General features: G+C 40.0%; 1 protein-coding gene across 6 annotated transcripts in view; it reads right to left on the reverse strand.

Annotated features, from left to right (window-relative positions):
- CEP152 (centrosomal protein 152) overlaps nt 1–13,445 on the reverse strand; it is a 91,956-nt gene that overhangs the window by 36,548 nt on the left and 41,963 nt on the right. For all 6 annotated transcript variants that reach the window (XM_079768670.1, XM_079768666.1, XM_079768668.1 and 3 more), the window contains 5 exons: nt 9,559–9,763; nt 2,394–2,522; nt 1,697–1,806; nt 615–743; nt 343–475 (listed from right to left, as the gene is read on the reverse strand). In XM_079768670.1, the coding sequence (XP_079624796.1) occupies nt 343–475; nt 615–743; nt 1,697–1,806; nt 2,394–2,522; nt 9,559–9,763 (706 nt within the window). The remainder of the gene's footprint in view (nt 1–342; nt 476–614; nt 744–1,696; nt 1,807–2,393; nt 2,523–9,558; nt 9,764–13,445) is intronic.

The following is a 13,445-nucleotide window of genomic DNA, read 5'->3' on the forward strand; positions in this document are numbered from 1 at the left end:
TGAGCAGCCCACAAACAAATGCAAAATGAGGATCCCGGGTTTCAGACTCAAAGTGACTCGGGTCCACTCCTATTTTCAGAACTCGTTTTTGCCTCTGAGGAAAGAATCGATACGGAAGAATGATTTTCTCCTATATGTAGGCCAATTTCTAACAAGGTTTTAATAATCATCTCAACACTTAAATGTATCACGTGAGCTATAGTAGTGTGAAATAGCCGAAAGAAAAGAGACTTCTACGTACGCCCTCCCCCTTGCACAGGAGAACAAGTGTACTGGTTTCAATGACAACAGCGAGGCCGGGGAAATCAACTGAAGGAAACACGGTATTAACTTGTGCGGTACCTTCTCCTGCGTTTGCTGCTCCTTTTCGATGGTCTTCCTGAGAGTCGATTCTAGGTCATCCTTCTCTCTGCACACTTCCAGGTAACACTCCTGCACAGCGGCCATCTCCTTATTCATCTTATCCAGTTCAGACCTTGGATACACAAAACCAGTAGCTAAATGACCACAAAAAAAAAAAAAATACCAGGGCTGCAGCACAATGTTCTCTAAAATAGGAAATAGGAGAGCGTTGTCTTACAGCTTCGAAGGCAGCTAAACTGTTTTATTCTCACCTAAGTTGCAAGCGAGTCCCCTCATAGACCTCGAAGAGCTGCTGCTTCTCCATAGCATGCTTCGCTAACAGGCTCTCGCGAATCTGGGCTTTCATGGCTTCGTGGTGCTGCTGGTAAGTCCTCTCACACCTGCGAACAAGGCGGCCAGCTGAACCTAAGGCAGTGCCCAGCTTCACAAGAAACCCCAGGACCAACTGGTTTCCCCTCCTCCCTTTCCCCCACTCTGCTCTAATGCACGTGATCATTAAGGTCAGATTGGTTGTCCCCAACCAAAAGTGGTAATGATTAATTTTCACTGTGTCATAAGAATCTTCGCTGAAACCGGTTTGGCTCAGTGGATAGAGCGTTGGCCTGTGGACTCCCAGGTTCGATTCCGGTCAAGGGCATGTACTTTGGTTGCGGGCACATCCCCAGTGGGGGGTGTGCAGGAGGCAGCTGATCGATGTTTCTCTCTCATCGATGTTTCTAACTCTCTATCCCTCTCTCTTCCTCTCTGCAAAAAATCAATAAAATATATTTAAAAAAAAAAAGAATCTTCAAATTTTTCTAGAAAAAGAATTAGAAACTTGGATTGAGGATGTCCTTCACACAGAGAGAACAGTCTGTGTTGAGGACTTGTTTATGAAAAATGAACTGAAATAACTGAGGGTGTGTGTGGTTCCTAAATTGCAAGTCATCTATATTAAACACAAATACTTAGTAGTACCGAACTCACATGTAAGTTATGTTCCAAAAGTCCGTTTCCAAGTTTATGATTTGGTATTTGGAAGACATACCCTCTCACAGATTTCTTCCTTATATAGAATAGCCTTTAAAACAGCCTTAAGCTATACCATTTCAATGAACCACCATGTGACGGTGCTATAGAACCCAACACAGCATCTAAACCACTTCTATGGAAAATGAGTTCCAAATTCTAATTTGAGAAGCCAGGAACTCGTCTTCTCCAAGCTAAGGTCTCAATAGGGAGGGGTCACTCCATCATTTCTCTCGAATCTTTTTTGGGGGTGTGGGAGGGGAGGAAGATGAGGGGAAAGCAAATAGGGAGGGTGCCCAGGAGGCAGGCATTATATAGACTTTACCTATCAATAGTTTCTTGTTTATCATGGTCAAAATCTTGTACCATTTGTCTCATTTGATTACATAACTCCTGGTTTGTATTTCTCAGTTTTTCTTCTGTTTCTTTTAGTGCCTACATATAAAAGAATAAAGTGTTTGTTGGAAATAAGTATCATTTTCAATGATTAATCTCATTTTTAAACATCCTCTGTATTTTATCTCTACCCTGTAACATTATCTGACATAGCATTTCATAATCCACAAAAGTCTCTTCATGCTTTGATAAGAGTACAGAATCATTTCTTTGACAAGGAGCTTTCTGAAAGGAGTAAAAATTAAAATTTTGTATTTTATTTGAAATATATGAAATGAAAACACTTAACCAGAGAAGTATTGGCTAATTGATGCCTGAAAATAAGTCTTAGAATTAACAGTCTTCAGTAGCCTTTTAAATAAGCAAAGTTTTACTTTTTGGTCAAGGGCTGGCTAAGGAGGGAAGGACACCTCTATTAGCCAAGCTACTGTACAGACAGAAAACTGGATTTATACCAACTTACTTTCTAATGAAACTACTACCCTGTGACCAACACTAAAGGGAAATAACTGGAATCCTTAATCACCTACTAATATCCTTGTCTACTAACTCACATTGCCTCCGTACTTTTGCATTTAATGTGGCCATGGAAATTCTCACAAAATATTTTTAAAATTTGTAATTACCTGATTTTGTTGTTGCAAAACTTGAATTTCATTTTCAAGTCGCAGAATATCATCTTTGACAGTCAATTCAGAAGTAGAAGAATCAGGCCATAACTGATTAGTTGGTTTCTCTGAGGCATCTGTTTTAGTCTAAATGTTTAAAAAAAGTCAAACGTTTTTCAGGTTCTTAAAAAAGTCTAAGTACTTATCTATCTATATAAAAGGCTAATATGTAGTGTCCCCTCAGGAGTTTGACCGGGAAACTGGGAGTTCCATCACTCACTATGACATGCGCTGACCACCAGGGGGCGGCGCGGAACATGGCGTGTGACCAGCAGCAGCGGGGTGGCATGTGGGTGACGAGGGAAGGAGGAGGCGGGGAGGCAGGGGAACCACAGTGGCAGCATGCAGGTGGCGAGGGAAGGAGGAGGCAGGGAGGTGGAGAGGCAGGGAACCTAATTGGCCCCGATCACTGGCCAGGCCTACGGACCCTACCCATGCACGAATTTCGTGCACCGGGTCTCTAGTTTTGAAATAATGTCATGCAAAGAAATTACAGAAACAGTACAAATGATTTCCATATACCTTTTACCATGTCCCCAAACATAACCACAGTACAATGATCAAAACCAGGACATTGACTAGGACACAATACTATTAACTAATCTACAGACCTTATACAAAATTTTCTGATTTTCAATCAAAGGACTTGTATGCATGCATATAAGCATAACCAATGGATGCAAAACTCTGGGGGGTGAGGGCATATATGGGAGTGGGGGGGGGGGGGCAATGGTAAGATATGTACACATATAATACCTTAATAAAAAAATTGGGGGGAAAAAACAAACAAAAAAAAACACAAAATTTTCTGATTTTCCTCTAATGTCCTTTTCTGTTTCAGGATCCAATCTATGATCCCCCATTGCACTTAGTTGTCACATCTCACCAGTCTCCTCCAGTCTAGGACAGCTCCTCAGTCTCTGTCCTTTGTTCAAACTCCTGATATTTTTGAGTACTAACCAATTATTTTGTAGCATGGCCCTCCATTTTTTTTCCTTTTTCTGATGTTACTTCAATAGTAAATTCAGGTTATGCATTTTTGGCATGAATGCCACAGCAATGATGCGCATGCTTTTCGGGGAGACACGATACCAATATGTCTCGTCTCATGATGATCAATTGATGAAGGGAGTGTCTGCAAGTACCTCCACTGAAAAGTTACTATTTTTCCACTTACAATTAATAGTAAGTACCTTATAAGAAGATACTTCGAGACTATGCAAATACTCTATTTTTCATCATACTTTCACCCACTAAATTTAGTATTTATTTGTTTATATAACCAGTATTAACTCATAGATACATATTTTACTCAATAGGTACAATTTTTAAGGCTTATGATAGACTTTGGCAAATTTTTTCCAGAAAGCTTGTACAAATGTATACTCTCATGAGTTTGTCCAACTCTCTTTACCGCCAATGGCAGTGACTATCTTTAAATAATGGTTGTATTTGATGGGGGAAAGGGTATCTAACAATGGCTTCCACTGGCATCCCTTGTATTGCCATCAGAGTGGAACCTCTTACATACCTTCATTGTTCATTTGTTTTACATCTTCCCAAGTTTGTCTGTTTATATGACTGCACGTTTTCCTCTCACCATCTAAATGTCTTCGTATTTATTTTTATGAGTTCTTTTTCTAATGTTTTTTTAAATGATTTCAGAGAAGAAGGGAGAGGGAGAGACAGAAACATCGATGAGAAAGAAACATTGATTGGCTGCCTCCTGCACTGGCAATCGAGCCTACAACTCAGGCACGTGCCCTGACCAGGAATGGAACTGGCGACCTCCTGGTGCGTGGAATGACACTCAACCACCTGAGCCACACCAGCCAGGCTATTTATGACTTTTTTATTCAGGGGGTACAAAGATTGGAAAAAAAAAACAACCCTATATTACTAGGCTTGTTGGTTTTATGTATTTACCTGAACTCTGAGCTCTCTTACACAATGCTTAAAAAACATCGTGTACCAAGGGTCATTCTATTCATTGGGGACAGGAAGGTATGTGTATCGCATTCCCAGGTGGAGTGACAAAACACCAAGGCTTTGGCTCAGTCTTCCAATTCACAGAGTCTTCACTTTCAGAGGGAAACTGCTCCAGTTACTGACTTTCCCCTTTTTACTTGCCATCATTTCCCAGAAGCCATTGCCCCTAGCCCAGTTGGCAGAGAAAATAGCTAAGACTGCTTATTCTGTTAGCTTCTCTCCAGATTTGGGGATACTAATGACACTTGAAAAGATCTCTGACTCAGGAGAATGGCTTTCATTTTTTTAACTTGGCCTCCACTTTTTTTTTTTCTTTAAGATACGTTTGTTTATTTTTTTTATTGATTTGAGAGAGAAACATCGATGTGAGAAAGAAACATTGATCTGTTGCCTCCTGAATGCACCCAAACCATGGATTGAACCCACAACCTGGGTTATGTGCCCTGACCAGGAATTGAACCCACGTCCTTTTGTTGTATGGGGAGGATGCTCCAACCAACCAAGCTACCCGGCCAAGGCTGGCCTCTACTTTTTAAAATTTTGATATTCATTTGTGCTTCCTTCCCCACTGGTAAGTTTTTATTACTATAAACAAAAGTAATATGCAGATACACTAAAAAAAATTCTTTCATATCTAGCTATTACTCAGTTTTGACCTATTTTCACACTGTAGGCACACAGGGCCTACATACCTGTACTTGTCAGCACAAAACCCTTACAAACATCTTGAAAAAGAGAAGGACCACATAAATGGCACAATCAGGTTTCTTTCTAAAGGTGGAATTCTGAAGACATCATCTTCAAGAAAAAAAGAATTATAATATTACACCAACTCTCATACTATCTTCCTAGTTCCTAAAAGATTCTAATGAGGAACCTTCTAGGTTGGCTACCGAACACTGTCTATCAAATACCTTGGAATCAAAGTACGGCTTTCATCACAACATGTGGTGAGGTAACCGTCTCTATTGAGTGTCAGGCACAGAAAGGCCTCTATGTTTTACTTATTACGCTTACAAAATGTTAAGTGCAATTGCAGATCCTGACTGTTAGTGATAGTCTGGTTTCCTAAGGCCTTGACCACATTCTAACTTAACAGCCCAGTTTTCAACTGGAGCGATCAGCAAAGTATCGGATCCATTCCCAATCATTACACAGTGCTATGAATGGGCAGACTCCTAATTTTCATCACATATTATCCTAGGAATGCCAGAAAACAGCACCGCTTTGAATAGTCATATGATTTAAAAGCAAAATACTGATTCTGTATCATAATATTAATTTGTTCTGTATGAGGGATATAAACTAACATAAAATGTACTACAAGATATGTATAATGCAATAAATATATCAATATCTTTATAATGTTCATTTAAAAAAAATGCCAAATAAGACTACATATGCCCTAGCCAGTTTGGCCCAGTGGATAGAATGTCGGCCTGCGGACTTGAAGGGTCCCAGGTTCAATTCTGGCCAAGGGCATATGCCTGGGTTGTGGGCTCGATGCCCAGTGGGGGGCATGCAGGAGGCAGCCAATCAATGATTCTCTCTCATCATTGATGTTTCTATCTCTCTCTCCCTCTTCCTTCCTCTCTGAAATCAATAAAGAAATATATATATTTTTAAAAAGACTACATACATAGCCCTGGCCAGGTAGGCTCAGTTGGTTAGAGCACTGTCCTGATTCACCAAGGTTGTCGGTTCAATCCCTGCATGGGGGGGTGTTTTGTCACCCTGCAGATACAAGAATCAACCAATAAATGCATAAATAAGTGGAACAACAAATCAATTTTTCTCTCTCTCTCTCAAACCAAGAAATTTAAAAAAAAAATTTTTAAAGACTACATACATAAATATTTTTGCTGGCTTTCTTAATTCTTACAAAAGCTTTAAGGAGAGAATTTCGATGGCCTAGTTATCTTTAAAAACACATCTGCACAAGTTTAAATTGATGTGTTCTCATAACATCCCTACAGCAAGCAAAGGAGTTCAACATTACATCCCAGCTATAACCATTCTTTCTGGAAATCAATGAGACTCCTAAATGGTTTTGGCCTCATTAAAGATTTCAGAAAGGCCCTAGCTGGTTTAGCTAAATGGATAGCAGGTCTGCCTGCGGATTGAAAGGTCCCAGGTTCGATTCCGGTCAAGGGCACATGACTGGATTGCAGGCTCGATCCCCAGTAGGGGGCGTGAAGGAGGCAGCCAGTCGATGATTATCGCTCATCATTGATGTTTCTATCTCTTTCTCCCTCACCCTTCCTCTCTGAAATAAAAAAATATATATATTTTTAAAAAGATTTCAGAAAGACTGAGCTTACACAATATGGATTCTATTCCGTAGTCAATTCCTTCTCCTGGCATTGTAACCAGTACCACCCTTATTACACAGAGTTACAGGTGCCCTTTCACTGCAAAGCTGCATTGCTGAATGTGCAGCCGCTAACCCACGTGTGCTTATGGACACAGGAGCTTATGGCCACGGGCCAGGTGGCTGGTCCAGACTGAAATGTGCAGTTAAGTAAAAAATACAGGTTTCAAGGACTGAGCACAGACACACAAAAATGCAGACCACCTTACAACAATTTTATACTGATTAATATTGAGAATATTTTGCATATGTTGGGTTAAATAAAATATATTATTAAAATTAACTTCACTTATTACTTTTACTTTAACGGCAGCACTAGATTTTAAGTTACATATGTGACTCTACTGTATTTCTCTTGGACAGTGCTGTTCTAGATTCAAAGTTCCTTTAGGAAATGGCCATTGTTTCTTTTATCACTGAATCCCACAAGACCTTGCACAAAGCACCTTTTAAAAAAAAAGTTTACACTGAATGATTTGTTCTTTCTCCACATGCCTCCCAACCCTGCTTTCTGACTTTAAAGACTAAATAGAAAACTCTATTAGAAAAGATGTGGGAAATGAGTGACAAAGGCAAGACTTGAAGGTGTCCATGGGCTAATTAGATGACTAAACTTGAGAATTTATTTTAAAAAACCATCCACTGGTTAAATTACTGTATCCTCTCCCATTCCCCATCTAGGAAGTAGATCCTAGATGTTATTAATTCAACAAATATTTATTGAGAAAATATGCAGAGAATTATCAACACAATACTCATAAGAATTTCTTATATAGTAAGTTGAGGCAGAACAGACATAGCAGCAAGAGCTAAAGTCACACTTTAAAAAAACAAAAACAAATGCAGCCCTGGCCAGGTGGCTCAGTTAGTTGGAATACCACACCAAAGGGTTTTGGGTTCAATCACCAGTCAGGGCACATACGGGAGGCAACCGATTGATGTTTCTCTTTCACACTGATGTTTCTCTTCTTTTCTCTTTCCTTTCTTTCTTTCTTTCTTTCTTTCTTTCTTTCTTTCTTTCTTTCTTTCTTTCTTCCTTCCTTCCTTCCTTCCTTCCTTCCTTCCTTCTTTTCTTTCTTTCTTTCTTTCTTTCTTTCTTTCTTTCTTTCTTTCTTTCTTTCTTTCTTTCCTTCCTTCCTTTCTTTCTCTCTCTCTCTCTCTCTCTCTCTCTCTCTCTCTCTCTCTCTCTCTCCTTCTCCCTCTCCCTCTCCCTCTCTCTAAAAAATCAATAAACATATCCTTGGGTGTGGAGGGAAAAAAAGGAAAAACCAAATGCAGACTGCTGGGAAATGACTATGGCAAAAGAGAAGCTGGACAAAAGGAGCATTCAAATAGGAGGTATCCCCCTTCGACTTATTGATCAACTAGACTACAAAGGCAAATGGAAAGGCTAAAACATAAAAACAACATAGGCCACGACCACCATCACTGCCACACGTGTGAGAGTGTACCTGTCTGACCAATGCCACCAGTAATTTCAATATAAAGCAAAGAAAGTACCAAGACACCTGGGCTCAGGTTCAGACTCAAAAACAGGTTCCTACTCTCCTAAATGTTAGGATACTCTCACCAAAAAGTGTAAACTAATTCACTCTGCTCTAACACAATTTGAGACACCAACTTCCACTCCCTTCCTTTTTAAGAAACATATGGAAACAGTTCAAACAGCTTGATTTAAAGACGCTGGATATGCTGCGGAGAAGGTGGTCTGTCACAGGTGGTCGTTAACACTGAAATCAATGTTGTACTCATCAAATATAGTTACTCAGAAGAGGGAACCCGACTGGGCAGGCCTTTAACAGGAAGAACACTATTATTTCTGGAAAATAAATTAGACCCAATTAAATTTCCACAATAATAAGGCACCATAGAACATCCTGTAAACTGTGTGCTAATAGGACTGTTTTAATGAACACAATTCCTAGTTTAATGGATCAGGAGATAAAACAGTACTAACATAGGAAGTAAAAAAAGTTTTCCATCCAGGAGGAAAAAGAATACACCATCTCCATTAATCTTCCTCCTTCCCTTTCCTGTTAGTTGCTAAGTCTCTCCGCCTTATTTTCTATTGGGAGTACTCATGGGCTTGAATTTGTAAAATGTGAAAAAGGCAGCTGTCCGTGGAGGGCAACCCTAAAGATCTCCGTGAGAGCACCATCTTGGGGAAACAACCTTCACCTATTTGTCATTCAAGTGTTTTAATTTCATTTTGCTTCAAGGTTGACTCTGTCACCTCAGAAGGGTCACAAACTGCTCCAGCTTCCTTCCTCATCTATAAAGTAAGGAGAGAAACTGAAAGATATAAAGGCAGATCAGTGACTCCGACAAAACCTGATTCTGTGCCTCTCCCCCTATAACACCATCACTACATAATTCATTTCCTTATACAGAATGACCTTCATTACAGAAATATGGGCCAGAGAAATCTGATGGCCACCATGCTAAGTGGGGAACTTCGCTAGATGTTAGTGCATGATGGTACAAGCCAATCTAGAGGAAATGCAGATACCGTGTTACCTAGGTTGGATGCTTCCTTGGATTTGTGATAAAAAAAAAAATCATCTAATTTGCATCTCATTTACTAGGTGCCGAGAGTAACCAGAAAATGTATTCCTTTAAGTGGCATTCCCTTCTCTAAAATTTACTTCTAAGAAAGTCAAATGAACCCCTGAAAGACAAAGGTTTAATTTAACTGTGAGAACTGTAAGCATTTTCTTTGCTGAGCTCTTTAAAAATGGCATTTTAGCTCTACAAACTACGAACCTCGACCGCGATGCTCTTTACATCCTTCTCCACTTGCTGTAGGTCTTCGATTTGCTTCCGACAGCCTTTGAGGTCACTCTGCAGCTGAGACACCAGGCGGCGCTTCACCGAGTTGCTGCCCAGCAAACGCTGCACTTCTGCTTTCAGCCTCAGGATCACCTCTTCCTTGGAAAGCTCTTTATCTGGGTCTTCTTGTTGGGCCATGCTAATGGAGAAATGGCCATATTTAAAATCAAATCAAGTAACAGATCAAGCATGGTTATTCCTTAAAAGCTACAAACTGCAACGGTGGCCATGTGTTTGACCTATACAATCCTATACCAGTATTTCAAAAGCAATTTTAACACGTTAAGCGCCCAGTCAGTCACCGGTGACTGACACTATACTTTCCTTCCGGAATACAAAACGGACTGGGCACTTAACGTTTTTAACCTTTGTCAGACACAAGGGCATCCCTTTGGCTACATCCCCATGTACAGGAATACATTTATTCCTAGGAGGACCACTCCTAGGCTTAGTCCTGCTGCCCCATTGAAAGGTCAGCCACAGGAACTTCAATATGGCACGTGCTTTTGTTTTTGATAAGCTGCACGATGTATGTGCATATATGTGTGTCCTTTATGACTTCAGGAGAAATACAACAAAACAAAAGAGAAAAAAATAGTAAACACAAGTCATCCTAATCTATAATTTCTGTATTTCTTTTACTAAAACACAAGTCTAAGTGGATATCAGAGCAACTGGGGGGAAAAATAACAAAAATAAGAGCCATTTAACCCCAATTTTAGTTTCAATAAATTTCAAAACTGCAATGAGAATTTATGTTCCTTCTCGTAATGGGTTAAAAGAACCAGATTTATCTTCCCACCTTAAAAAACTGGAAAACCAAATAAAATATCTGAAACAAAGATTGCCGGTTGTTAGGCAATGGCAGCATCGCACAGTGGTCCCTGAGAAAAGAAGAGCAAACCAGGGGAGCCCTCGGCTGCCACAGCTTCCTGCCTGCATTCTCCGGGGTGGAGCACAGGGAGAGGACACCCAAACAGGACCCAGCCATCTCAGGTGCAAAGACCTCAGTTTGGGGAGGACAAAATGGCTAGAATTTGAGGAGGAAAAGAAAGCCACACAGAAAGAGAGCTCTAGAGCCCTATGTACGAACGTGAGGAAGTTACCTCAAGACCCGGAAAAGAACAGACGGGAAGTATTTGCATTCCAATGAGCCATAGTGGGAAGACCTCCTAATTCAGAGCATCAAATACTGCCTGAGTGATGGGGCCAAATAAGCCCCAGATTAAAGGCTGCGCTAAACCTAATCTCACAAAACCTATAAAGTAGCCTCAAAAGGATAAAGTGAATTCCAGGTAAATTAACTGTGTCACAGGAAAAAAAAATAACAGTATTTTAAAATATACAGTAAAATCCAACTTCTAAAATACAAAATTTTAAGTGTCCAGCACCTAATCAAAATTTACCAGGCATGCAGATAAGCAGGAAAGAAAATAACCAGGAGATAAATCAATCAATAGGCAATGAACCAGAAATGACACAGGCAATAGAATTAAGTATACCATATGTTTAAGAAGGTAGAAAAAAATCAAACATGATGAGGATAGAAATGGAAGACATAAAAAAGATCCAAATTGGACTTACAGAGACAAAAAATGACAATATGGCCGAAACCGGTTTGGCTCAGTGGATAGAGCGTCGGTCTGCGGACTGGAAGGTCCCAGGTTCGATTCTGGTCAAGGGCATGTACATTGGTTGCGGGCACATCCTCGGTAGGGGGTGTGCAGGAGGCAGCTGGTCGATGTCTCTCTCTCATCGATGTTTCTAGCTCTCTATCCCTCTCCCTTCCTCTCTGTGAAAAATCAATAAAATACATTTTTTAAAAAATGACAATATGGTTGCCTAGAGCTGTGTGGGAAGGAAGGGGTAATGGAGAATAACTGATAATGGGTATGGGTTTTATGGGGTGGATATTAAAATGTTCTAAAATTTGGTGTGGCGATGGTTGCACAACTCCGTGACTATACTAAAAACCACTGAACAGTAACTCTTAAAATGGGTCAATTTTATGGTTTGTGAAATATATAAACAAAGCTGTAGAAGAAAACAAACAAGCACAAACACTATATGAGTTCCATTCATATGAAGGCAAACCCAATCTATAGGGTTTAGGTATGAATATTAGGTCTTGAAAGGATAACAACAATAAACAAAAACAGAAAATGATTGCCATAACAGTCAAAACAGCAATTACTCTCCAGGGTGTGATTGGAAAGAGGAATATGGGCAGTTTCTTGACGTGGGCAGTGGTTCCATGGGTATTCACTTTAAAATCATTCATTAAGTTTATGCTTCACATACTTTTCTTTATGTGTTGTATTTCACAATTTTTAAAGGTTTAAAAAGTAAACTAAACTATAAAAACACTAGAAAAATACCACGAACAAAATTTTAAACAGGAAAAATGATAACTTTCAACACTGGCTAGGTACATAGAAATAGGTAAGTCAGGATGTGGGAAATAATGCAAACTACAGGGCTACTTGGCAACATGTATCAAAGGCCTCACATAATGTGCAAATCCTTTAGCAAGAATATTCCTCCACATCTTAAGGAAATAATCAAAGATGTGAATAAAGACTTGGCTACAAGGATGCTTGTAATAATAATGTATTATTTACAATTTCAAATTTTTTAAACAGTGTGTCACTAACTAAAATATATTACACTCATCCACATATCCATTAGTAAATATCCTATATAATAAAAGCCTAATGTGCAAATTGACCAAACAGTGGAAAGACCGGTAGAACGACTGGTTGCTATGACATGCACTGACCACCAGGGGGACAGACACTCAATTCAGGAGCTGCCCCCAGGCCTCAGGCCCCAGGCCAGCCAAAGGCAGGTGCCAGTGGGGGACCCCCCCATCACCCCACAAAGGGAGGCAACCAGCAGCGGGGGCAGGGGGTGGGGCCGGCAAGCAGGTGGCTCCAGGCCAGCCAAGGTGGGTGCCAGTGGGGGCTCCCCCGATCACCCCGCCCGTCGACCCTGATTGCTGGCCAGGCCTAGGGACCCTACCCGGGCACAAATTTTGTGCACCAGGCCTCTAGTATATAACAATATCTACTGACTAAAGATTTCAGAATGTATTAAGGCACATTAGAAAACTATATTCTACATTATTTTCTCTTAGAAACATCAGAACAGATGTGGACATTATATACCAAAATGTGCCTTGGCCAGTGTGGCTCAGTTGGTTGAGCATCGTCCCAGGCACTGAAAGGTCGCCAGTTGGATTCTCGTTCAGGGCACATGCCCAGGTTTCAGGTTTGATCCCAAGTTGGAGTGCATTTGGGAGGCAACCAATCTAGGTTTCTCTCTCACATTGCTGTTTCTCTCTCTCTCCCTCTCTCTTCCTCTCATTCTCTAAAATCAATAAAAACATATTTTTTTAAAAGAAATTATATACTAAAATGTTAATAGTGGTTTTCTTCATGGGAATTGAAGTAAGATTATAGGTGCTTTTAATTTTCTTGTTTTCTCAATCTGTATTTTCTTTTTTTTTTCCATAATAAAGGAGAAAGTTACTTCTTAAAAAAATAAATATTGATAGCATGTACCTTTAAAATGATGTTAAGAAAATGGAACCTTGTTGCTGAGTTTCCCTCCAAAAAATCCAAAAGGAAAACGTAATTGTGAGATAAACAGCAAATTGCAATAGAGGGGCTTCCTAGAAAATAGTTGACCAATATTTCTCAAAACGGTCACGGTCATCAAAAAGAAGGAAATTAAAGAGGAACCTAAGGAAATGTGACTCCTAAATATAATGCGGTACCCTGGATGTGATCCTGGGACAGAAAAGGGACATCAAGTAAAAA

Source organism: Cnephaeus nilssonii, assembly GCF_951640355.1.
Source record: "Cnephaeus nilssonii genome assembly, chromosome: 4".
Classification (NCBI taxonomy): Eukaryota; Metazoa; Chordata; class Mammalia; order Chiroptera; family Vespertilionidae; genus Cnephaeus; species Cnephaeus nilssonii.